At 46.0% G+C, this 27,246-nt stretch overlaps 1 protein-coding gene across 1 annotated transcript in view; it reads left to right on the top strand.

Moving 5' to 3' along the window:
- The window catches only part of LOC149332739 (homeobox protein SIX6-like), an 81,052-nt gene extending 62,818 nt beyond the window's left edge, over positions 1–18,234 (top strand). The window contains exon 2 of the mRNA XM_089558320.1: positions 12,290–18,234. Coding sequence (XP_089414446.1) covers positions 12,290–12,689 — 400 coding nt within the window. The 3' untranslated portion in view covers positions 12,690–18,234. The remainder of the gene's footprint in view (positions 1–12,289) is intronic.
- Positions 18,235–27,246: the final 9,012 nt, after the last annotated feature.

The following is a 27,246-nucleotide window of genomic DNA, read 5'->3' as shown; positions in this document are numbered from 1 at the left end:
GCTGTGTGCAGGAAGCTATTTCCTCTGCTATCTTCACACGCTGAAAATGTTTACATAATTCATTTTAATCTGAGCTGAGAAAGTGCTCTGAACACATTAGCAAACTATGCGATCTCCTTTCTCGTACTTACAGTATACACGGCTGTGTTTTAACAATGACAGGGATCCACAGCAATCGAAATCGTACACGTGCCCTGTAGAAGTTGTCCGTAGACGCATCCACACTCCAGAATGAATAGCAACATATGTCTTTTCTGAATCACAGTCAAGCAGGAGACTTTGGAAAGAATGCCCGCTATTCACCTGGCATGTCAGCTACTCCATGCAACCGCTCCATACCTTGAGCACGCAGTCGGGCAGACTGAACTCGTGACGCATCAAGCTGCCGATCGCAGAGTCCTGAACAGCCACACCGCTTTCAACTTTCTCACCCACAGGGCCTGTTTCACATTTTGTATACAATTGCGCAGCTTCACAGTTTATGTGCAGTAAACCGCCGCAACGCGCTGTCACAGACGACACTTGTGCATGCGCACCAACAAACACTCGCACACGTGCACTCAGAGATACATGTTCTCACCCACTTGATGTCAGAGCACGCGCGTACAACGAGATAAACGGTCGCGTTCTCGGCGGCACGTCCGCAATCACGTTATTATACAGCCGACGGCCAACATCTTCATTTACATCCGCGCGTTCGGGTGTCTGGAGAGGGGCGCGCGACCGAACTCCGGCGGCGGCACTGACGCGACTCACAATTCATGGCTCATGTCGGTATCATGGCGCGTGACAAATGACTCCCCGCCGCTCCCCTCTTCATCTTTTTCGCTCGCCGTGACGTTGGTGGCGCGGTATTCCAGCACACGACGCATTTGCACGGGAGAGGGGGGGGTTGGAGTGTGCCGACGGAAATGCCCTCGAAACACATCACACCGATCGTTCGCCACCAATTTGTTGGGCAGAATCATTTCGGAAAGCCCCCCCCCCCCCCCCCCCCCCCCCCTCGTTTTTTTCTTGCCACCCGCTGTCCCGGGCACTGGAATGGCTCGTTTCCATTCGGAGGAAATGTGCTCCGGGCTTACATACGGCTTAATTTCGCCACTTGGCATCGTTTGCGGCTTCGACACGGTCACACCCGGTTTGGTCTCCTCTCCATCGATTGATAGCAGCGACACTGCTGCTTTTGCCGCTACTGTGAACAAGAGTGATGTTCTGTGAAAAGAGCGCCGGCATGTTTGTACTGCCGCTCCTGTATGTTTTGCATGGCATGTCGTTGAATGAACGCGTTGACATGGAGGTTAGGCAGCGCTTTTTAGGCTCGAAACGAATGGGGGGGGGGGGGGGGGGGGGGGGGGGGGGGGGGGGGGTCGTTCGTGGCAGCTGCTACACTAACGATATCCCAGACCTGGTTCGCCAACATGAAAGCGACGTGTACGACAGCGCTTAGTTGTTTAATTTTTGTCTACGAATTGAAACAGACCGACTTTTTTTGTGAATTATGCTGACTGCTAAGAGGGTGAAATTACTCATTACCGACCACCGCTCACTACTATGTAAGAAATATAGATAAACAATCACCTGTATTGACATGCACCCCGCCGCGGTGGCTCAGTGGTTACGGTGCTCGGCTGTTGACCCGAAAGGCGCGGGTTCGATCCCGGCCGCGGCGGTCGAACTTCGGTGGAGGCGAAATTCTGGAGGCCCGCGTACTGTGGGATGTCAGTGCACGTTAAAGAACTCCAGGTGGTCGAAATTGCCGGAGCCCTTCACTACGGCGTCCCTCATAGCCTGAGTCGCTTCGGGACGTTAAACCCTAATAAACCAAACCAAACCTTTTCCTCATCTGTCACTAAGTGCAAAAAAAAAAGGATCAAAACCTATATGTTGACAAACTTTAGAGACGCAAACAAACTTTTGATATAGACGTTTTAATGTGGGCCCATTACCTAGCATATAATGTGGAGGTAATTATTCACTTTCTTCGCTGATTCCTTCACGGCATTAAAGGCTTAGCTCGGTGCTTGTGGCAGGAGATCAGCAGAAAGTGTGTCTCACATTGCGGTCAACTCATCTGGGAGGAGTGTACGAACGGGGATTGGGTGGCTTGACACATTTTTGTCCGTTTCTTGTGAGTGGGGAGGTGTCACTAGCGCCATGCATGTATTCTAAAATGTCAGTGGAAAGAAACAGCGTTTACTATTGAAGAATTTCGACGTCTGCCGTAAACAAGATTTCCAATGTATCGATTGTCTCTACGGACGGAAGTAGAAAATGTTTCCACTGCCAATTGCAGGGGGCTTCAGTGTAGCTCGTAAAGCACACCTCTTCGGAGAAGGTTTTTCGAAAGCAGACTTCTTGAAGGGCTCCGTTCTCGAGAACTTCTCGTATAGTAAAGCTGAATCTTCATTCCGTGTTCTCATGATTACTTTCTGCGTCTCTATATGCCTGCGGGCTGGGCGCCACGTTCAGAACTTCACGTGTAGCATTGATGAGAAGACGAGCTCCCACAACTGCTTTGTCTTTTCCGGTTATGGCAGGGTGTTAAGAACCTGCCTTCTTTGTTTAGCTCTTCGCAACACGCTTGCACTGCGTCGAACGGGCTCACAATCGCGCCCGTCAGTCACTCGTTTTGACAGTTTTCGTAAACCGTATCAAGCAAGCTTCGGCCAACATCCTCTAAAACATGTGCCTTGCCTAGCTGCAAACCAGTTTGACGGAGAACCACACGCAGCCGCGGTGTTCAAAGAAGAAAATAGAAAACGGAAAGGCTGGAAATTTTTTGTAGAGTTCAGGAGGAATGTAAAGAGGGCTGAGTTCCCAGTGGAGCCGTTCCGCTCCCATCACGAATGCAGATGGGCTCGCGAGCTGACGGGAAACGAGTTCGGGGCTCGGGCTAGGAGAGGTGTACGTATAACAGGCATAAAAGTCCATAGAAGGGGACACATGGCGGTGTACCGCTCTCCCTTCATCGTCGCGTTCTTCAGCTCCCCAGCGTTGATGCGGACGTAGCCCGTATAGGCGAACAGTTCCCAGCTCGCTAACGGGATTTAGAGGTTTGGTGATGCTGCTGTCGTTGCCTCCACCGTTACACTCATCATCGACAGCGCGCCGCCAACGACGGTGTGTTTACTCGAAAATTAAGCGGTTGGGACCAAAGTCTACACGGTATACTACTGTACGCGACCATGAGGTGAGGGGGAGGGGGCTCCATTCTCCCTTTTGGTGCGTTTATATTATTTGTCGTGTCAGTCTCTTAAACGGTGTGTGCTGCGCTGGATCCGAGATCCGCCAATGCATAGAGCCGGGTCTATTCGTGTTTTTTTTCTTTCGCTACTCGTCTCGGCTTCGGGGCGGCTTTTAATTGGATTATGCGAAGTACGCTTGCCTGGCGCTTGAAGGGAGAGATGGTTTCGTTGCATCCACGCATCTCGTATTCTGCTTTTGATCACGTATGCTTGGGGCTATGGGCCGTGTACGGAAAACTCCGGTGCTTTATCAAAGGGGTCGAAATGCCGAGCACTGCCATGCCTAGCTTTGTCGTAACATTCGCCTGCACCTGTTCGCGATACTTCGGCACTAGAGCAGTGCATGTATGAAATACAGCGACTGTCTGTCACGCTTTGTTGGAATGGTTGCAGGAATTACGGTGAGTTCACTTGAACGCATACCGGTTTCTCCCTTAAATAACGCTGCGCTAAACTAATCTCAGATTATATCTTGCAGTAGTAGTTTCACTGCAATAGGTTCTGTTGAGTGGTCCTCAGTTCTTTCAAAAGAGTGCTTTGTAAAGGTGAAATAAACGGAAAAAAATAGAGAAAAACACTCAGCACCGTGGCACCCGTCACCATCCCGTTTCAAAGGGGATCCTCTTTGCGTTCATCCATCTTTGTCAGTATTACATCAGCGTGATTCGGACGACACAAAGACGACGAATGTTCTCCGTAATGTAGGAATAATCTTCAGATAGTTTTTCTGACTAGTGCCTTACATGTACTTTTATGTAGCAAAAGTAAAAATAAATCTTATCTGCCGATCAATTTTCCTTTTCCCGGCCTTTTGCGTTCTGTAGAAAATAAACATTTTTTTTTTTCTCTTTAACTGAGGTACGTCAGCGTCCGACTGAGTGTATGACGAAAGCAGGAACTTTAAATGGCTTGCATCTTACGTGCAAGCAGGATGCATAAATACATTTACAAAAGCACATATATGAAAAAACAAAAAAAAAGAACTGATGTGATGTATTGCAGGGAGCACCCTTCGCCAAGCTTCTTTTTTTATTTCAGTTTCCGTCCGTTCCCCTCCCCTCTTTCTTTGTTTATAAAAATCTCTTGTCCTCCGATCTGCTCGAGCTAGAGAGACCAGCGACTCTCGTAACCATTTGAAACTGTCGTCTTATCCGTTCCCGCGCAAATCGCATTAAGCCGTTTCGCCTGTGTGTTTAACTTGTTACCTCCCACCCCGCAATCCAATTGCGCACTGCTACAGGGTTGACATGGAAGGCAGGCTGCCGCCAGCTTTTGGGATTACGCTTGCAAATGAGCGGCCTACTTATACGCGCACGAGCATATATCATTCGCGGTTCTGTTTGTTCGGTCTGGGCCTGACCTGACTATACGCAGGACGCGTGCTCGACCGGCAAATACGTTATAAACGCTCCTATTTTGTTAGTGCTACGCACTGTCTTCATCTCATCAAATAAAAGGGCTGCTAATCACCCTAAACGAGGCACTCTCGTGCAGTGTCGCTTCATGCAGCCAGGATCACGTTTGCACCAAATGTGGGGTGTATAGCAGCAGCATCATTTCTGTATTATCAGCATCATCATCATCATCTTCATCCCTAGCGCAGGTGAATACACTGCATAATCAAGGCGTCTTCAATCAACCCTAATTTTCCTTCCTATATACAACTCTAGCGAAATGGCAGAATCTTGGTGAAATAGAAGAACTACTTGCGCGGAAGGGAGCGTTAAAGCATTATGTGATAGTGAAAGAAAGAACAGTGTCTGTGTCTGTGAGGTGATATGCAAAAGAACCCCAGGCATCTGAAGGAACCCATTAAAACCATCCCGTCATACCCTTAGGGCGCAGATTAAGTGACCCCCGTGTTTTTGGTAAACCTCTTGAACATTTGCATGAATGAATGAGTGTTGTATTTATTTTTTATTGATCGGAACCTCGTAAACTGCCGTTTCTTATGCCACTCTTCGTTCACAGCCCTTCCTGCATGAGTCAAAAATTTTGGTCTGCAGTATTTGAAGTTAATTAAATAAACAAATAAACATCAAACTCTTTCAGGCGCACCGATGACAAGTTTCAGTTGGTCTTTATCGATATATTATCGCATCGTGTGGAAAGAGATGGTTACACTAAAGCGGAGCTTGCATAAGCTATCAAACGACCCCTCAAAAATGAGTTGCAGGTGCCGCCATCAGAGGCCGATTATGGAAGTAAACTGCTCTGCGTCGGCACACTTTTTTTAGGGCGTGAATCCCTGAGGCTATGCCACAGTTCCATTCACTTCAAAACGGTGATCACGGTGTCTTTTTAGGTGCAGATATTACGAGCTTGAATCTAGGGCCGGGAAAATTTATGCGCAGTTTTCTCAGGGATAAATGCGTTTATTCCTGCCTGAAAAATCGCCACCGCACTCAGAAAGAACCTCGTAATTCATTTTATTGATAACAAACATTGGATGAAGTTGTCCTCAGTGTATAAATGCTGGTGTATTGGTTTATTGGGGCTTAACGTGCCAAAGCAACTCACGCTATGAGGAACGCCGTAGGGAAGGGCTCCGGAAATTTCGACCGCCTGGGGTTCTTTAACCTGCACTGACATCGCACAGCGCACGGGCCTTTAGAATTTCGCCTTCATCGAAATCCAGCCGCCGCGGCCGGTATCGAAACCACGTCTTTCGGGGCAGTGTATAAATGTACAGTCAGGGACAAAAGTCTCCGGTCTACGTGTTCCTCAAACGAAGCTTATAGCTCTACTATCAGACAGCGGCTCGAGACAGCACTTGTGGTGATGAAAGAACAAAAATTTAACTTTTACCTCCACAAGTGTGGTCTCCAGCCGCCGACTAATAACAGAGCTATCGGCTTCGTTAGAGGAACACGTGGTCCGGAGACTTTTGTCCCCGATTGTACCTCCCAAGCTATCACAAATATATGAATTTAAGGGATACACTTTGGACCAGAATTCACGCGTATTCCTCACGCCGCACCCTTCAACTTCAAACATCTCGATCGCGTCACGCAACTCAGCCCAGAGGCAATCATTCGGCCTACTATGAGCAACGCATAGTCGGCATACATCCAAACACCCTAAGGCAGCGATGCCAGCGCGGATCACATGGATGCCAGCGCGGATCACAATGCCCCGATGCTCCGGGTCGTTTCCCTTTATTCTCGGAAGGCGGCGCTGCCGGTCGTCGTTCGCACGTATGTGTGCCTTCACGCATGACTGCCGAGACCGAGCGGCCGGTCGCAATAAAGCGAGGCACACTGCGAGCAGGGCCGTAACCCCGATACGCCCGACAAGTGTGCGGCAGATGCCCTCAGGGGGCAGCAGGGGTGTCTTTGTTCCGCCTCACTCTCCGTGTGAGGATCTGCGCCTGTGTTTGCCGAAACTGTGTGTGCGTGCGTGTGTTTGCTTGTGTGCGTGTCACTGAGTACATGATCGCCGCCGACGGTGCTACTGACCGGCATGGGTGAACTTGAAATCTTTAACTTTCGCACCGGTCTCCTTCATCGCTCATCTTACTCTCGCAGCTTGTCTTTCTACTTTTCATTATCCTTCTTTCTTTCACGTGGAATTAGGCGTCTTCTTTATATTTTGTTTTCTTTTTCTTGTGTTCTGGTGAGAGCTGCGCAGTTTCGTTGGGGTATACAACAGGCTTTCAGCGAAAAAAGCCGTTTTCACCCGAATGGGTTTTGCAGGCGTGCCCGCGAGCGCATGAAACTCCCTAGAAATAGCCACCCGCGATAATATGATCTAATCGTGTAGCTAATGTTGCCTTCAGAGCTGAAACGCTCTTGAGGTGACAAAGAGCGCAGGTATTGCTGTCACCTTAAATCTCCACGGGAGATTCTTACAGAAGAAACTATTGAAAGTTTGATGAAGTGTGATGCTCGGTATCATGTTAGTTTTTCAGTTTGTATTAGATTTTGAAGCTGGGCGGATGCATTCAGTTGTTATCAGATGTAAGCTCACTTAAAGAAGTACTCTGCCTCCATCTGTGTTTTTATGGTTTGTGTACTTGTATCAATACTCTTCTTCCGTCTCTGCACTGCCAACTGAGGGTTTCCTAAGCCAAAACGAGGTGCCCATCAGTTTTTACCCATGCAAACCTTTCAGCTTGTTCTGAAAAAGAAAAGTGAAGTCAGCTACAATGGAGTTCTTTAAGAAAGGCTCTACAAGAACTATTCTGAAAACTGTGGCGGCGGATGTTAGCGCGTTGTAACGTTTTCACCAGCCTCAAAGCTGAATACGTTGACGCTCGCATAGCCTCACTCCACCTTCCATTTGTAGCTGCGTCAGTTTATAAAAGAGCAGTTATGAATAATCGTTTTCGTAATCATTATTTATTTATTTAACACTGACTTCACACAGATAGGGTATTGCGCTGGGCCATTGTAGCTGGATCCAACTTGAAAACGAAGTGGCAAATGCCCTGTAAAGTGCCTGTAAGGCACTTTACAGTGCCTGTAAGGCACTGCCTTCCTATATATTGCGCGAGTTTCGCTCAATAAATTCAGTTGTCAGTCAGCGCTCTTTCCTGTCACTTCCTCGTTTCGCCTTCGGGCTTCTTCTTTCGCGCTGTTTTCACCAATATCAGCCCTGTAAAGGCGGCCCTCCCGTCAATAGCGTCGACCAGTTGTGACCTGGCACGTATTATAGCGGGACATCGCAGGGGCTGGCAGATACAACAAGATTCACCACTAACTGACAGGATTAATCACGGTGATATCACAATTGGTCGACGCCATTACCCGAACAGGCTTCTTTAAAGGTAATTTGCCGTTTCGTTCTGGGGTTGTATCCGACTACAGAAGACGTCTCTTTGGAACAACTCTTATTAACAGTCCTAACACTGCCTGTCAATTTCAGGAGGCGTATTACTTGTTTCATGCAAAGTCGACTAAATTTCTGTTCATCGAGATATGGAGCACCCGGATTCTATAGCAGCAAGCTCGAGCTGAAAGATACCACGTTTAATCGAGGTAGACTGCACACTCAGGTCGTAATTTTCCAACCTTCATGCGTGCTGTACACAATAAGGTTTGTACACGGAGTCGGCAACTGCAAACAATTCGCGGCAGAATAATGCGCGTACACTGATGCAACACGCCACGGCACGCAGCCGTATGTGTATGCACACACTCTCGGCAGTCCACGTGTGATGGCAATCTCCACACCGCTGTTGCTCTGGAGAGGATTTCCGGCCGGAAGTCCGAGTGACCCGCCCACCCTCTCGCCTCCTCCTGTTTCCTTTTTTTATTTTTATCTCCTTGCTTTTAGTATTTCTTTCTGTTTTCGAGCAACATTGGTAGGGCTGAAGGAACAGTGAATAGCTTAATAAATGCTAAATATTTAGATACAGAGAGGGAAAGAAAATGGCTGTCCGCAGATAACAAGCCAAGACGAAGGACTGCACGGGTGGAGGACACAGGCGGAACCATCGCGTTCGAGTCGGGCACGAACTCGTGGGGCCTGGAAAATTTAGCGTAGGAGTCAAGATTAATACCTCTTGATAGGCGTTCCCCGTGGCTGCGCGTGAGTTTTATATCCGAGAAACGAGAAAGGACGCTCAAGATCCGCGTCACTGCGTTTTTGAGAGATTTGAGTGATGCGGTGAGATGCTCGTCATGTGGTACGACTGCCATTGTCTAGGCCTGAGCCCATGACTCTGGCGGCTTCTTCGGCTGTAGCTTAGATTTTGGCTCGGAGTGGCTGGCTCTGGGAGCTCTGGCTGGGCTTTTTTTACCTCTGCCCGAGATGACTGATATATTGGTCCTTTCTTTTGCCCATATTTATGGTCTCTTGGAATTACCCATCAGACCGGGCTGCGTTATTTGGATGAGCCTCTGACTTTATCTGACTCATTGACACTGGCAGATCCCTGACTTTAGTTGTCTTTGGTTCTAATAGTATCTCAGGCTTGTAATAAGGGAGTAGTTACTCATTGACATGCTCTCGAGCGCAGCCATACGGCTATTTGACCAATCTCAGGTTTGTGCTGAGTCCGTGGCTGAGTTTAGTCGTTGGTTTTGACTAAGTGTTTTGATTTATAAAGCTGAGCCGTTGGATCTAGCTGAGCCTTGTTCCAGCTAAACCTTTGCCTCTAGAGAGTCCTTGGCGCTAGTGGAGCGTTTGGCTCTGAGCCTCTCGCCCTGGTTGTGTTCTTGGTTCTCGCTGTAAGCTGTACTTACATCAGCGTCACTGACGGTTGCATGCAGGGCGTGTGCGTTAACAAATGATACGCTAGCGAGAACAATCCCGAAGCAATGTTCACCAAGCCCTGATTACAGGCAGAAATCAGAGTGGACACCGAAGGTTGGGCAGCGGTTATGCTTCTGAGGTTCTAGTTGCCTTCCTTTCTTTTCCTTTAGAAAAACATGCTTTGATGGGGAATGTATTTCCCATTAATGGTCTCGTCTTAGTGTTTGCATGTAGGGTTGATTCTGTTCCAGTCGTCACGTCTTTTTGAACCCTTTAATACCCAAGTACTTAAGGAAATAGAAAAAAAAATATCACGTGCACATTAAGCTGGCCAATCTTCCCGCATTCTACAGTAAATATCAAAAATTCGTTAGAGCCACCAAAGTTTGAGAACTCTGTATTTCAGGAATTTTGAAGCAATGGGCATTTAGTCTATTTTATGCAAATGTTCTAAGTTGCGTGAAAGACAATGCCGACAGATTATTGTATGGCTAACCTCGCTGTACAAACACCGCTACCACCAGCATCCACCGCCTAACCACAAGCCCTCCTCGGCCCTTGACGATGCGTCCCATTTTTATGTCCAAAATGTCGTTGGCGATGCTTCGAACCATGGCTGTCTGATGTTTTCCTGCCTTTGGCGAGCGTCAACAACGCGTCGCATGCTGACTGCGAAGATGCACGCCGGTGATAGGCACAGAATACGCGGATACCGGCGCACCTAGCGGACGCTAGCCATCCCCTATGGCCTCGCGGATGCAGGTGTATCCATCGTATAAAACCCGGAAACTGCGAACAGAAGGCCCCGAGGGCGTTATCGATGCGGGGATCTGCGTAATCGGTGGCTGTGCCATGGCGGCCGGTGGCGCTGAGGGGAGGGGGACGGCGAAATAGTGTAGGCAGCTTCAGTGCCAGGCAAAATAAGGAGAGGGATGCGATGGAGGAACCAGTCACGCAAATGGCCAGCTGAAGTTTCACGTCCCGTGCGTCCCTCCGAGGAGAGGTTAACAGTGCTTTCGCAACGGCTGTTTCGTATATCATTATTCTCAATATAGGCGCAATACAGTCCGCTGCCTCTTACACGTGGTGGCTACTGTTTCTCAGCGGAAGCTGTACGAGCGACTCTCTGAAGAAACTGGGTGTCAGCGGCCTACTAAGTCGCAAAAAGAAAAAAAAAATCCCTTACCGTCACTGCCCCAAGATAATGTCGCCTAGGTGGGACTCAGCCATATGGGTAGTAAAATTCTTATGGACACTCATTCTTTATGACCATATGGGTCCAAAGGGCTCAATAAAGGTGATAGAGACTATTTTATCTAGCCGTGAAGCTGCTATTGAAATTAATAAAGGAATAAGAGTTCAAGGCTATAAACTCTCAGTGTGCGTAATGTGCACCCTCATAGGTATGACGTAGAGACACGTGCAAAACTGATTTCCCATTCTTCTCTTCCCGTTCTTTCTCTCCCTTTGTTTTCCTCCCCACATGTAGTTTAGCATACTGGGTGTCGCCTCTTGAACCTCCCTGCCTTTTTGTTCTTCTGTTTCTCTCTTTTATCCCTTACAGAAAAAGTTTTAGACAGTCTATAGAGTGTCTATAGACAATTCCCAGAGAACAGTCTATAGGTCATACAAATGCCATAGAGAGTCTATAGACAATCTTTAGATTTATGGCCATACACATTTAGTAGACTTTCATCTATAGACAGTCTATACACTATGAATAGAGAAAAAGCAATATCTACAGGAAGTCAAAAGAATCAATAAGAAGTCTATAGACTGTCTATAGACCATTTTTATAAGGGATGTACAGCCTTTGTCAAAAGTTTAGAGCCCAGGGGGTTTGCTTCTGGGCGGCATTGCTTTGCTCGTAATGCGACCTCAGCGTCCCAGATCTCCTGAAGGTAAAAAGATTTTTGGTCCTGCTCCCTCCGATGCGTGGGATTTCCACAAGTGCTGCAGGAGCGCCACAATAGTGCTTAGAAGCAAACCCCCTGGGCTCTAAACTTTTGACAAAGGCTGTACCTATATGGATCCATGTTGTTATGAGGTGCAAACATCCTCGAGAATGTACGACCTGTCGATGGGAGGAACAGGGCTTACATGAAAGGGAAAATCGAGAGGTCAGGCGGACGAAGGTGCTTCTGGCCTACATCTCCACACTAAGTGAAAAGGGAAGTAAGAGGAACGGAATGTTGATGGAAGGAGGTGATGCCATAATGCGGCGTCCAGTGAAACTCTCACGTCCACGCACACACAGGCCAGTAATCGCGTTTCATGTACTCGGGGTACACTTTGAGTACGAATAAGCCTACATTGAAGTAAAGAGAGAGTAAGGTGTCTTTACCGCACTCCATTTTAAAGGCAAGGCATCTTACCTAAGCGCCGAGTAAACTTCGACCACTGAACATGCAGAATACTTACTCTTGGCAACGCGGGCATATTCCCGCTGTAAAGCATAGTAACTAGATGCACTTAGCAATGGAAGGAGGATTTTAAACACAGCACCTGAAATCTTGATGTTAGCAAATAGAGGAGGTCGAAACGAGTTGATATCTTCATAACTGCTACCACTTCGCATGTTCGCATGTAACTGTTCGGTTTTTTTTATTGATGAAAACCCCCTAGGTCTTAGGCAGCATACCCTGCCCTTAAAATAGAGTGCGCTAGAGGGCATCTTACTCTCTTTTTACTATTATATAGGATGATTCATGTAGGGCAAGTAAATGTACTCATGTGGGCGGAGATTTGGTGCAATTGCCTTGCGGCCTTCATACTTTTGAGGAAGACTGCACCATTATACAAAGCCTAATGCTTCTTTTTTGTTTACTCTTGTATTTCTACCGCAGGTTGCTGCAACAGCAGATGCAACAGCAGCAGCAGCTCGCCCAGCAGGGCTACGGCAGCTCGAGCAGCACCAGTTCCACCGGCTCGAACCGGAACCACCACCACCACCACAGCAAGAACGGCACCTCCGGCCCTGGTTCCGGAGGAGGCTCGCACCACCAGACCGGCTCCTCGGCGACGGGGGGAGGCGGAGGCGGCGGAGGAGCCGGAGGAGGTTCCGGCAACCACCACCGCTCTTCTTCCTCGTCGATGGCCGACTCCCGGAGGGCAGGCGCCAAGTCGCCGACGGACGACAACAGCTGCGGCAGCTACGGCGACAGTTCGGCCGCGCCCAGCTCCCCGACGCCCTTGTCCACCACCTCCGAGTCGAGCAGGAGTCCGAGCCCGCGGCAGCCTCAATGACATGAGGCCCCGCCCGCCCTCGTGGCGGGCGGTGGGCTTGCACTGAACCCCAGCTGTCTCGGTCCCGCTGCTCCCGGCGTGCCGCTCCCTTCGGGACTGCCTCTGTCGACGGCCGCCGTGCCCCTGGCCGACGCCCTGCCGTCGTTCGAGCAGTACCTCCAGTATCTGTTCATGTCCCTGCCTCCCCCTCCGCCGGCGTTCTACGCGGCAGCCGCACAGCAGCAGGCGGCTGCGGTTGCGGCGCAGCAGTTTCACCAGGAACAGCAACAGCTTCTCAAGAAGCAGGCGGCCGCCGAAGCTGACGACGCTGAAGAGAAAGTGGACGTGGTCTCATCAACGCCCGAGCCGGCCTCCGACGAAGAGAAATGAGAATCCCCATCGCACTGACCTCTTCCCGAAGGCCGTCACGAGTGACTGAGTCGTGTGCGTCGTACACAGTCGTGATCTCGCGGCTGGAAAGACCCGCGTTCAGTGGGGCGCAAAGCCTGAGCCGGAGCGCGTCTATGCTCCAGTCTTCACTTTGTGCGAAAGTGATCGCGGTCTCACTGGTGATCGAGTCGACGTTCTTCAGGTGCATGCTACAAAGGAACGCTATCAGTGCTCTGTGAACGCTTCTCCTCTCCTGGTACAGCCTTTGTGCACGATACAAGTGTGTGCGGACGTGTTTTCTAGAGGCTGTCCCGTGGACATTACCTTGTCCCTGACAAAAGCTGGTTTTGGACGCCATCTTCCCACCGAAACAACGCGACAAGGAAGAGTTTCTCAACAAGTTACGTCTGTTCAGACGGACTGCCGCATCAACGGGCCTTGTAGCGAGGCACTGATTACGTCATGGACGACGCTTCTAACTGCATATTATAGGGGCGACGTACGGCAGATCGAACTCCTCAATGAGCAAGCAAAATTATTTTGTTGGATTCTTCGTAATTTGCGAGAACCCTAGCTGGGCAAGGCGCATGCGATAAGAAAAAGATCACATCATTAAGATCACTGTCATCCGGGAGATCCGGGAGGAATAAATCGGTCATGCGGAAAGCTGTGCCGGTCTTCAGTCAACTTGGTAGTGAATAACTTCGCCGAGCCAGTAGTTTAAGAGTATGACCGGCTACTGCAGGCGTCGAGGATTACGAAGCAGCTCCTATAGATCGAAAACTTTTGTTTTGAATGAACGAGGTTCTCGTAAATTGTCTATATTTCCAACCCACGAACAACTGCTGCTCTGTTTTATTGCTAGCTTAACTGGCGAGCCTTCGTTCAGCGGAGTGTTTGGCAGCGAATTTCAGGATTCGACTTCGAATTGTATTCATTAGAAAGATCAGCTCTAATTTCCTTTTCATCGACGTAAACTGCCCCCCGAAGAGTATATACGAACGACGGATATATTTGATGTTTAAAACCCACTTCTGAACAACCTCTGTTCTGAACCGGTGACATGGTTTTTCACTGAGAAGTGTATGTTTTCGGATCGACTTTTCTTGAGAGGTCGCACTTCGCGGCTGCTGCGGTTTGTATTACCAGACATATCCATCGTGACACAGCGCATGCACCCTCGGCATACGTTGCCAACGCGTATGCGCGTCCAAAACATTGCGTTTCTTGTATTGCTGAAGCTGCAAGATAGTCGTTGATTGACCCTATTGTGAAGCCTGTGTAATACTTCTATGAAACGCGTTTCCGGAACATTGGAGCGCGGTGGTGATGTGGAACTCTTGCGCGCTTGCTTCGCTTCATTGCTTTTTTTTTCTCCGCTATTACGTTCGCATCGTTGCTCTCGAGTGCGTGCAGATGACGGCAACTACAGCACACCAGAAGCCGACGCGAACTCTCTTTTCAAAGCACTGTATGCTTCGAACCTCAGTAACGGTTCGTTGGTGTTTCGAAGTGCGCGCATGTGTGTATGTGTATGACCTGCTGTTGTACGGGCAATTGCAGCTCTCTTTTTTTTTTCAATTCTGCAGCGTCGTAGATACAGAAGAAACTATGAAGGCTTTATTGAGGTGAATGTTCGGTTCCTGTTTTTTTCCTCGTGCTTTGTAGTTTGAACAAATTTGTAAGCGCTCTGTTTCAACCTCGTTCATATCTCACCTGCACATGGGCTTTCGGTGCTCCATTGGTTGGCGTTTTCTTTAAAACTTACTGCTGCTTAGCAGCTTGATTTTTCAGTTTTTTCTGCTACACTCTCATCTTAATGATGCAAACAACGCTATAAAATGGCTTGAGTACAGATCACAGCTCTCAGACAGAATCACGTTAAGTTTAGGTCGTAAGCTCAGTTCAATGCCACCGAATCAAAATTGCGAAGTTATACAATGGTCAAGCCCTTAGGTAACAGTAAAAGGGCGATGAGCTCTCTCACTATGGTAACTGTGCTGAGGCCATGCTTCAGTCGGCAAACCTACCGCATTGAAGGACTATATGAGTTTCAGTGCTGGATTGGTAAGGAAATTGTCTGGATATGCTTGACACTTCATCTCCTAAAATATCCGGCTCCATTATCTCGAATATGTGGTAGCATTTGTCAACTCGGTGGTAAGCTATGTGACTAAATCGTAAGTTATCTAGATTTCCAGCCCACGAAGAACTCCTGCTTTGTTTCATTGCTAGCTTAACTGGCAAGCCTTCGTGCAGCTAGGTGTTTGGCAGCGAATTTCAGAAGATTCGACTTAGAACTGTATACATTAGAAAGGTCAGCTCTAATTTCCTTTCTATCAACGTAAACTGCCCCCTAAGAACTTATACGAACGACGGATATATTTGATGCGACTGCTTCAATTCGCATTGCTGGAGTGAGGCATGCATCATACTGCATTTATGATGGCGCAGAATAACCTATCCTAATTGCATTGGCAGCTGCTTTATTTCACAATTACGGAATCTGTGTCGCCGAATGACGATGTCAAATACGAAGTAAAATGAATCGACCATCCACGGCCCATGTTCGTGGATAGTACGACGAAGTTCTCGTCTACAGACGCAGATGCAGTTGGCGACCTCTTTCTTCAAAGGTTGTGCGTTTTTGTAAAGAATGGGTGCTGGATGGCCTATATGTATAATTTGGATTTAAACCGACCTCTAAGCGCAGAATATTGAAATTTTGCTCCTTGATTCCGTGAAGTGATTTTGATTCATTTAGTTGCGGTTCCAAGCGATTCAAGATCAACACCTAATCTGAGCCACGGTGCCACTCAAATCGAAACACCTGATAAGAGTGGATGCCTTCTTCGTCTGACGCGTTCTTCTTTTTGCAACTAATATGGAAGTGCAGATATGATAAGTGCAATAAACATATAGCGCGTTGTAAAGCGGTGCTGACGCACGTGTACAGAGGGGTGAGCATATATAACAATAGGCTGGTTCGTATCACGTGTAAAGCAGCAATCACTCCAGAGGCGATATCGTACGTTACGTATCTAATCTCTTTGAAGGTTTGGAAGCTGATGAGCGCTTTCTTCGTATTCTTCCTTTTATATCTCCTCCTTTTGTAACGAAGGTATCGCACTGTAGATACTGTACATTTCGCAATTTGCCAGTCACGACACTATGGTGCGTTCTCGTGCTGTAATCTGTATACGCTACACCTGATGCGGTCATGTGCAGTATAGAGATGATCTTGACGTAAGGATTTCAGACGGATGTACGATCACTTGTACATAGGAGGCGGAAAGTTTCAAAACCTAAGCCAGATGCGTAAGAAGGGGAATTGAGTGTCCCTTGTAAATAACTGCGCCAGGTGGTTGCTATCGAGACGCGTGCGAGAATGGTTTACTGAGGTGGTTCGAAAACTGCGGGAGCTCTATCTGCAATCGTGACATTACTGCGCTGTAGTTTCAGCGTTTTCCTTTCGCAAGTTGTCTGGTGTCGGAATTCTTGTCATCAGGCCGGTAGGTTGTTACCGGTGGTGCATTACACAGACTGTCCCATTTCTTTTACGCGATAACTTTCTCACCACTCGCTGAGGTAACAAGCCTGCTATTTCAGTCCACAATAATTCATTTAGGTTAATTCAATCAAGGCGACTTAGCATGACAACCAGGCAGCTATAGACTAGCGAATAATTTCTTTTTGCAGCAGTCTGCCTGCGTTAATAGAAAGTGAGGTTAGTACCCACGAAAAAGTCATCTGTGCAAAAAGACACAAAATTCTTTCATAAAAGTCAGCAACCTGAATACAGATTTTTGCTCTTTGAGTCGGACATTAAAGGCATGGTTTCCACTCCATCATGCATAAGACAGTCTATAAAGAGCGAACAGTTAGTTACCGCAAAAAGACGAAGCGTGTAAAAACGAAGTATTTTTACAGCATCCTCACCAGTGCATTTAAGTTATATCTGTGAATTAGCGAAAGCCGTTCGAAGCACGTTACATTTAAGATTGGAAACAACTTTACTTCACTTTCGGTAGTCTGTTTCGGCCACTATCGCTGTATCTACCGAAGTGAATCAAAGGCTAAAACAGCAAATGCTACATGAGAGGCACAAGTCTTTTTTTCTTCCTCAGTTTAAGACTCTCTTGCTTTTTCCTTCGAGGTTTGGAGTTGTTTCTTGGTATGTACAGATGGCATGCCAGCAATTCACTGGCAAGGATTTTACAATACGTTTAGTATTCCTTATGCGCATAAAAGATTGCCAAGGACAGAAATATAGGCCGGTATAATGCGAATGGAATGATATTTCATTTTTTTTTCTTTTTACATACGTGTTTGTATTTGGCTTAAACGACACCGCGTCTCCTCTAACATAGACATCTGCCATTCACGCTGCGGACGACAAAAGTGGAATACGATTGAAGAAAAATAACTTCTTTTTCACAGGTCCTGGTTTTCTTTTAGGTTAATTGGTAGGAACGCTAAACATTTTAACTGTTCTTTTTTAAAATTGCGTAGATTAGCACGTATTTTCTAGAAGTAGACAGGCTACTGGACGTTCAATCTGCGATGTTCGAATGGCGCAGTCATAATTAAAGACTCATCATGGGGCGTTCCCAAATGTCGTAATTCTAAGCCGGTGTCAGGGCCATAGTATAAACTTGCTTGTGTTTTCAGTCATCTTGTATAAAAACTGAGAGCGTCTGTACCGTTCGAAACCTTCTGTGTTTCTTCATTCCTTGATTTATAAATGCTTCTGGAGTTTTTCCACAGGCTCTGCTTTCGAGCCAGCCTCCGTGTGCCTCCTTTTCAGTCTGAATTTTTTCATGCCCCGAATTTAGCTTTCTATTCATATCAAGATTGCTTGAAATCTGAACGCAACTTCGTATTTCACGTCTGCCATCACAAGTGTCGGTCTAATCATCAAATCTCCCACTTCCGCTTTTTGACTCTGTTCAGATGCGTAACGGAGACCGAGTGTTTCGCTCGGCTTCTTGTTTTGTTTTTCTTTTTCTTTCTCGAAATGTGTGTCTTGCTCTCTCGCTGTGCGTGTGCTTGTATTTGTGTGAACTAATGGCTGCACACAACTCACGAATTTTGAGAAAAAAAATGAGTGAAGAAAAACAGAATAGATGTTATATAATAATTATTATTTAAATAAAAAGTGTTTCCTTTAAGCGAATGGACTTGTTGAGTGGTATTTTTTTGGACGACACTATGGACGAGGCACAGCTTTCCGTGTCATGCATACATTGGTGTCGAAGTGTTTGCCGCGAAAGAAGACAACCTTAAAGAGATGCGTTCAGATAGCATTCCTATATGCGCTTCTAAGGGCAACTTATTCTTAATGACAACACTAAGTGAAGCTATAGTAGGATACAACTTAAAAAAAAAAACAGCAGTTGCTAACACTGGGCTGCGGTCCGCGGCATCCTGTATTACTTCGCTGGCCAATCGCAACAGTAAACAAAATCAGCTTTTTAATGTTTGACTACATCAAACAATCCACGCATCAAAATTCTAAGCTCATAATGCTTTTCTTGTAAAAAGCTTCTTGTTTACGTAATAAGACACGTTTAAGCAATGGACTACTTTTTCGTCGTGGAGGAATTCTGTGCGCGAAGGCTGAATGTGGGCGGAGCTTCACTGCAGACTTACATTGTATCCGACTATAGGCAGATATTTTGGGCCGTTTGCATTTGTGATTACCTGTTACTGTTAAACGGTAACCCTGCTAAGTTTTACTAAATTCTAGGCTCATGTAGCAGACAATTTCTATGCTCCGAAGCCAGATTCAAGCGTAAATCTTTGTGCTAGAACCGTATTTTTTTTACTGAAATTTCATCTGTGTATATTTATTTATTTATTTTTTTTAATGCGATGTTTATTGCCTCAGGGCATAAAACGGCATGTAATGATAAATGAGGATGCCTAAATAAATGAGTAAAGGTTCGCTGATCTAATGAAATCGAGCAGTGAACGATGATGAGTATTTAAACCCTCACAGCGATGATACTGTTTAGGGGAAGGGAACACAACCGAAAAACATGTGTAACCATGCACATGTGGACACTAAAGAAAGCAAGGTACACAAGACAGCAAAATGTAAACAGAAGAGAAAGAGCATACATATCAAATAAAGCAGGGTGCAAGCTAAACAATTAAAGAGAGAAAGAAAAGAAAATTTCGATGTAAGAAAAAACTTGCAAGGTCTAAACCAATGGCTCGCGTCAAATGATACGTCAGATTACAAATAAAGGGACAAGGTGCAAGCAAAACGACAAAGGCAAAAAAAATGCTTGTAGCAAAATGAACAGAGATGTGAAAATAAAGCCTGTGATAGATAAAAGCATAGCATATAAGTATAATTGCCTTTCTGAAATTTAATAGCAATAGCAATATGTAAAGGTGTAGTAGAGATGGTAGCACTCGAGCATTGTTTCGCTCTCTTCTAGCGAAGCTGAAACTGAGAACCGTTAGATCGCTCCGGTGACACTGTAGGTTTCGCCTAGTTGATGGTGTAACGATGTCCGAGGCATCAGCTGCTGCCCACGAGGTGCTCGGTCTGCGTGAATCGACGGTAAGGTAAGTGGCTGTCTCTATTCCTGTTAGACTGTTGGTACGAGTGAACGTACTGTACCTATCCCCAATGGAAACAAGGTGTGTAATCTTTGTTTTCACCCTGAAATGGATACCGAGGCGCAATCGTTAAATGCCGATGTGATTGCTTGTTGCGTTGAGCGGAATCATGGTGTATAGAGCTGCTACGACTTATCCCGGAGAGTAAGGACACTATTCGATGCGTTTCTCACGGCTGCTGCGTCGCTGGTCATAAGCAAGCGTTTCCAATAGCGCAGGTTCATTGGCGCCCGATACGATTCACCGCAGTTAAGAAGCGAAAAGGTGTAGTGCGTCAAGTGCAGTCGTGATGAGCAATATGAGAGGAAACGATGTCGAGCTTTCATTTATTGATTGCACCATAATTATGGGCGACAAGCACAGTTTGTTTGTTTTTTTTCAAATTAGCCTTCTAGTCGGCGCATGATATCCAAAAGTCGTTCTGAATTCTAGTAGATAAATGACGAGAAAATTCGCAGGTTTGTGCAAAAAGCTTGTTCCCTCTCATATTGGTCGCGACTGTATACGTACTTCACGACGGCTTCGGTGGTCACCATTGCTAAAGGTTCCCGCTCTTGTTCTCCGACTACTGCAAAATTACAATAGCACCGAACCTCTGCAAGCGCCTCTCTGCTTGTTGTAGGCTGGGCCCAGTTGATCACTGGACAGCAGTTATCGGCTCCAGGGTATACGAACAGCACTGCGCGCTTATCACGGTGCTTCTACGTAGTCACCTTGTTACAAACAAGAAAGCTTAAGTCGGACAGCTAACTTCTGTCTTGCAACGCAAAGGAAGCGGAAGGCGCTTCGGAACTGGCCGCCGCTGGGCGCGCTGTGGAACTTGAGGCCTAATGGTAACTGATGTTTCCGTCCCTGGTTTGTATTATGTACCATCCGTTGCAAAAGCTTGAAGTCCATCATGCCATTCATCCGAAATGCATGGTGGACTTTAAACTTTTGCAAAAGATTGTACATATCAGCAACAAGCAGCAATGGCCGGTAACGGCAGTACGCTGTCGTTACCGTTGGAGGACTTTGTTCAGTGTAGGGCGATTTCCTCATCCCTTTATTTTTGATGAATGATACACTGCTCCAACCATCAAATCCTGTCCTATCCGCCGAGGCCTGGGGCCAGTCGGCAACGATAAACTCTTGTAGGAGACCGAGTACGGAAAAAGCGCCTACAAATCATTCCGAATAGCCGTCGGGAGATACCATCGGAGCATAGTTTCATATATTCTGGTGGCCCGCTTTCCGGATTCGCTAATACTAGAACAGGCGTCGCTTTAGAGCGACAGAGTCCTCTATACTTCACTCAAAACCGAACATCGCGCATAATTGACACCGCACCGTTAAGCATTTCGACCACATTTCTACTGTTACAATTCTAATACTGCTGCGGACAAGCTATGCTTGAACCGAAAAAGTACACCAACCACTTTATTATCATTTTCCTCTGACAAGTTTCTGATATGTCTCTCTATGGAAAAATAAAATATCCACGCTATGGACCACCTTCCGTCCTCGTACATGACGCCACGGGCTTCAACGAGACAGCAGTGAGACGGCAAGGTATAGGCTGCGCATATAAGGAGAGCCTACCGCGACCCCATATAGCACACATGCCTGTGCTGGTCCGTATGCGACGAGGGCGAGACGCGCAGTAATGGAGAGGCCGCCGGATTAATGCGGGCCACCTGCCGGCTCCCTTTTGTCGAGCGTCGAGAAGCCCGTAACGAGAATTCTTGGGGCCCCGCCTTGACGTTGGGAAGAGTAGGCAAGCCTCTTTGCCGCTGTCTTTGCTTCTTCCTCAACAATGGCGCTCCGGGCGCGGAACACACCTCTCTATCTTTTCCTTTCATCTTCTTTTTTCCTGCATCACACAAGAGAAGAGCGAATGCCCGTCATACTCGTCTATAAAAGGCCGGGGTCATCGGATATCCCCCGTCGCTTTCCCCGAAAGAGCTCTGCCTATGTAAGAGCGGCATGCGCGTACACTGCCAGACATCGGCGCGAATGTGCTTTCTCGCCGCAAAGAGCTTCCACGAAGCAGCGCGCGCACCGGGATGACAAACTCTAAGGAGACGAGCCCTCGCTACGCCTCGTGATAGACGCATACTGGGCGTGATTGACAGCTGAGAAATGCCAGCGGGGAAGGGAGCGGGCGGAAGAGACGGAGGATGAGTGGGGGAGAGAGAGAACAAGGCGATGAAGGAAAAAGCGCTCGCTTTCTTTGGACCTTACCTGTCCCGGGGGTCTTTGGTGAGGCCTCATCTTTTTCTTTTGCTACGGTTGGAGAGGGTCTCGTCAGTGGTATCAAGTTACGACAATGAACGCGACACAGAGCACGACCAAGTCGTACGTGAGCCCTCGTAATGTACGCGTCCTTCGTCGGTGCTGCTGCCAGGTCAGATGCGGCGCCGCCGGATCTTTAAACCTTCAGTGATAATCTGGAGGTTTATAAGGGATGAAAGGAAGAGTAGAGAGTTAAGGGGGTTACTTTCAGAACCGTATGCGCGGGATGTGCCTATAGAAAACAATAGCTGTAAAGTAAAGTCGCACGCTTGAAACCACCTGGAAGTATGCATAAAGGCATTATCGAAGGGCAGACTACCACTGATTGGCGCATATATAACTCCTGATCTGGTGACCGGACAATGGTGAAGAGAACGAAAATGATAGCAAGGGCTATGCTGTTGAATAGACTGTATGACGCAATATGCGTGCGCATCACTACTGTGTCCTCACAGATATCGAGGAGCACGGAACCCATGATAGTGTTAACTTTTACTGCCGCACTAAGACGTAGCCTTGAATGGAAAGGTACGCTTCAATGCGCATTTAATTTTCAACCTGCCTGCATATATCGTAAGAAATTCAGTCATAATAAGGTCTACATGATCTCTAAACTTTCGCAGCTCATTGTATACGTCACCTGAACCTTAAGGGTGAAGTGGACGACAGGAAGGTGGCCTGTAAGGCGTTGATGACGTCGTATCTCGGAAAAAAAATTAGTAGAGACCTTGGCGTGCCCATGGTGAGTGAGATATATGCCGTAGATTGTGAACTCGTGATCGGATGCAGTATATGTGATTGCTTGTGCAGAGTGATATAAATGACCCAGCAGGCCAAACTGAATACGCTAAAAACACAAGGGAAAAGTGACATGCAGTTTTAGCTAGTCTTAGAATAATCATTCCTAAATTATGCGCGCCTGAGGCAGGGGCGGATTGATGGGTCACTCTTGGAGGGGGTGCATGGTTAACGGGTGGGTCCCCTATATGAACAATGTATCTCTTGGACATTGTCTTTGAAAAAATGGGGTCCATGTAAAATCTCATGTAAAATTCGTAAAATTTGTCGCTTTATAAAAAAAGTTTATTATTTCCCTCCTCTACAAACCGTTCCTGCTCTCGCTAATAATCGCAACTGGTGCTGCGGTTCAGAGCTCTTCAAAAATCTGAAGACACACATGCCGTGTTCTATATACGATACAAAGGATGTGCCGCATAATAAAATGACCACGGACGACACCTGGCACTGCTTTTTTCGTTGCTGAAGAAGGCGTCACAAAACGTTATCTTGTCAACTCTCAGTGGTGCTTGTTTAGAGCGTTATTCGAAGGCAAAAATTGACCTAACAAGGCGCAGTAGTGGCCGTCCTGATATTCTCGTTTTGCACTTTTGTTTCTGTTTTGCGTTTATGACGATGTTATTCATGCAGTAAGTGAACATAAGAGCGTCTTAAGAGAAGTTTACTAAAACGGTTGTTGTTTGGCCTAGTTTTCTATATGTGCCATGTCGAATGTAATCTAGTATGCCTAAGAGTCGAAGGTAGCTTGACTGAGCTGCTGATATCGGTACAGACATCACAATTTAAGTATATTATTGTTCCAGTTGGAATGATATTCACTCTAAAGCCGAGGCGCCTGAAGTTCTTTTTTTTTTGTAAGGCACTAGGCATGTGCAGCTCATAGGCTTAAAAAATGGTGGCTGATTCCAGATTGGTTGGAGAGTTCACTACCTCAAAACGCAGAGCTCTGCAACTGCGTGGACCGGAAGCCGTGACTTGATGACGAGCGCACGACATGAGGTTTTGCTGGCGAGACTGCAACTGAACTAACACTCCCCGTAAGATAACGTGAATGCATTAACGGTCCCAAAAGACCATGCTGCCTGCCTGCCATGTTCTTGCTCTTTTTATTTTGCTGTCATGCCAACATCAGCGCAGAGCTGTTCGACAAATCGGCAGCCTAGTGACGCAACGCGCTATGTTCGCGCGGAATTAATTCCTACAGTGGTTTGGAAATAAAGACAATTAGCGCAAATGAGCTTTTCAGATGCTTATGCTATACCACTGCAGACAGACACGTTTACCCATAGGGCAATAACACCTGCTATCCCTTTATGTCATGAGTACCGCGTTGTAAGTCTTACGAGAAAACGTTATCGAAGGTATACCTTATTTTCATAATCACCTGGAACTTTATTTATTTATTTATTTATTTATTTATTTATTTATTTATTTATTTATTTATTTATTTATTTATTTATTTATTTATTTATTTATTTATTTATTTATTTATTTATTTATTTATTTATTTATTTATTTATTTATTTATTTATTTATTTATTTATTTATTTATTTATTTATTTATTTATTTATTAGAGATACTATCGGTCCGGTCAGGACCAAGATAGGAGTGATACAAGGTACAGATTAGCAAGGCAGAACACGACAAACAAAACACCAGCACCATCCAGTCGGTGCCAAGGTTTAACATATCAAAAAATGGAATTGACCTCTAAGCAACAAATAAAAATGCGCAAAAATATCGCTGCAACGAAACAGAAAACAATCTGGAAACACCATGTCCAACACAAATGCAAGGCGCATTATATCAGGCACTATACCAACCAATCACGAACTCCAGCAGAGAACACATTCACACCCGATGCGAGCACCACATTCTCTGGCAGTCTGTTCCATTCTCTCGCTGTAGACAGGAAGAAGGAATGCTTGTAGCAGTGCTTAGAAAACTTTTGTTCTTTTACGTGTCTGCAATGTTTACCCCGAGTGATACGTGAAGTAGTTTGGCTTATGTATTGCTGCTTATCGATATGTACCATGTTGTTCATAATCTTATAGAAAAGAATGAGTCTCTTTTGTTTCCGGCGACATTGAAGAGGGCGCAAGTTCGCTAAAGTGTAAAGTGGGGTTACCTGATCTTGTCTTCGGAAGCGAGAATAGATAAAGCGAAGTGCTCGTCGCTGCACTCGCTCCAGTTCAGCTGCAAGTGTTTGAGTGTAGGGATCCCACACCTCACACGCATATTCCATTATCGGGCGTACGAGCATCTTATAAGCCGTAAGTTTAGTATCCTGTGTAGCATGCTTAAGTGACCGCCTAATGAATCCTAATCTTTTATTTGCTTTAGCAACAATGTTATGTACGTGAGTGTTCCAACGCAGGTCTGAAGTAACTGTCACTCCCAGGTATGTATATTCTGTTACTCGATTAAGTTTGTTTTCTTGTAATGAGTAGTCAAATTCGAGTGGCTGATGTTTGTGTGTGATTGTCATACATACTGTTTTACTGGGGTTTAAAGACATTTGCCACTTTCTACACCATTCGCTAATGTTGAGCAGGTAACCATTGAGCTTAACTTGATCTTCAACTGAATTAACATTAGTATAAATAATGCAATCGTCTGCAAATAATCTGGCCTTGATTTCTGAATCTTCAATGAGGTCGTTTATGTAAACAAGAAACAATAACGGTCCGAGTACCGAGCCTTGTGGTACTCCCGATGTCACGTCACATACTTGGGATGCGCTCCCGTCAATACTTACAAATTGCCTGCGGCCCACAAGAAAACTTTCCAGCCAACGAACTATATTTGAGTTTTTGAGTACTGATTGAAATTTGCTTAAAAGTTTTCTATGATTTACCTGATCGAAGGCTTTCCTAAAGTCTAGGAATATTATGTCAATTTGCCCTTTCTGGTCAATGATTTCGCTAAAATCGTGCAAAGTTTCTATTAATTGTGTAACCGTCGACATGCCCTGTCGAAAACCATGCTGACATCTATTCAAGAATTCAATATCTGTTAGGTATTGACGAATGTGCTTTGAGACAATGTGCTCTAGAAGCTTACAACAGGTTGACGTTAGTGCGATGGGACGATAATTACTGACCGTTTTTGAATCTCCAGTCTTGAGAATAGGAACTATTTTGCTAGTTTTCCAATCATCGGGAACCGTGCTTGTTGATAGTGACTTTCTAAACACTAGTACGAGGTATCTAGCGGACCATTCTGCGTATCGCTTCAAAAACAGATTAGGAATATCATCAGGGCCCATTGATTTTGATGTTTTTAGGCTCAACAATAAATTCAGTACGCCTTCTATCGATAAGCTTATGTCGTCAATTGCGCGTGTTTCAGCATCGAACCTAGTATCCGCTGGCTTGTTATCGTCTTCACTGAAAACACTTGCGAAGTATCTATTGAAAAGATCGCACATTTCAGTCTTATCACTTATAGGTCCGCTCTCTGAGCTTATCTCCGCGACTTTTTTCTTTGGTACTGCCAAGTGTCTCCAAAACTTTTGAGGTGATTCTCGTAGAAATTTTTCCAATGTAACGTTATAAAACTTAAATTTAGATTATTTTATGTGTGACCTCATATTACTACTTAGAGCTAGCATGTCACACAACGCAGCCGGATCGAGTGTGCGTCGGTACTTTTTCCTACGCCTGCCGATTTTTCTTTTTAGTTGAATAATGTTCCTTGTTATCCACGGACTGCACGCACGTTTCTTTTTTGTGACCAGTGGCACATAACGAGTTATGCACCTATGGACTAAAGATTTGAACTCTAACCATAGTTCATTAACAGTCACTGATTCGTTACAGCTTAGTTCTTCAAACGGGCCAAAGCAGTAATCTAGCTCGTCAAGTACGGCGGTGTTATCTAATGTGACAGCGTTTTAAACGCGGAGTCGGCGCAGTTAGTATTATGATAAAACGTGTCAATGCAGCTATGATTTTTAAGAGCGCAGTCATGCTGTCGTCGTTTCGTTGAGTACGAATTTTCTCAAGGAAGGGACGATGTCTAATGGCAGACCGCCCCTTGAAAAAATAAGAATAAGATAATCTAAAGCGAGTTTAATGCTTTTTCCACTAGCAAAAAAGTTCCGTCATGTATAATCTTAGTTGAATGTTTCATCTATATATGGATAAATACAATTTTTTTAGGAAAAGTCACCAGTGAGTGAGTTGCAAAAAGAACACGTAATAAAAGTTACACAACGCGAAATCACGATCGACAATTCTCATTAAGGCATTCTCGAATCGTGCTGGCACTATTCTGTAGTATGTATTGTTAAGAACTTAAAGATGCTCGTTTGGAAAGGCTAAAATTTTATAATATGCCAATATTACCGCAGGCAGACGTTTGCTGCGAATGTAAGCATTCCATAAGCCCGGTGATATATTCGCAACTCGTGCGCAACGTATTCGTCCGGGAACACGTACTCCGTCAGTGGCGTGACTAGTGGCTTTATATTCAATAACG

This window comes from Amblyomma mixtum, chromosome 8, assembly GCF_055824585.1.
Source record: "Amblyomma mixtum isolate Tamu chromosome 8, ASM5582458v1, whole genome shotgun sequence".
NCBI classification, from domain to species: domain Eukaryota; kingdom Metazoa; phylum Arthropoda; class Arachnida; order Ixodida; family Ixodidae; genus Amblyomma; species Amblyomma mixtum.
Note: the sequence above shows the minus strand (reverse complement) of the source record. Positions and strands in the feature narration are given on the sequence as shown.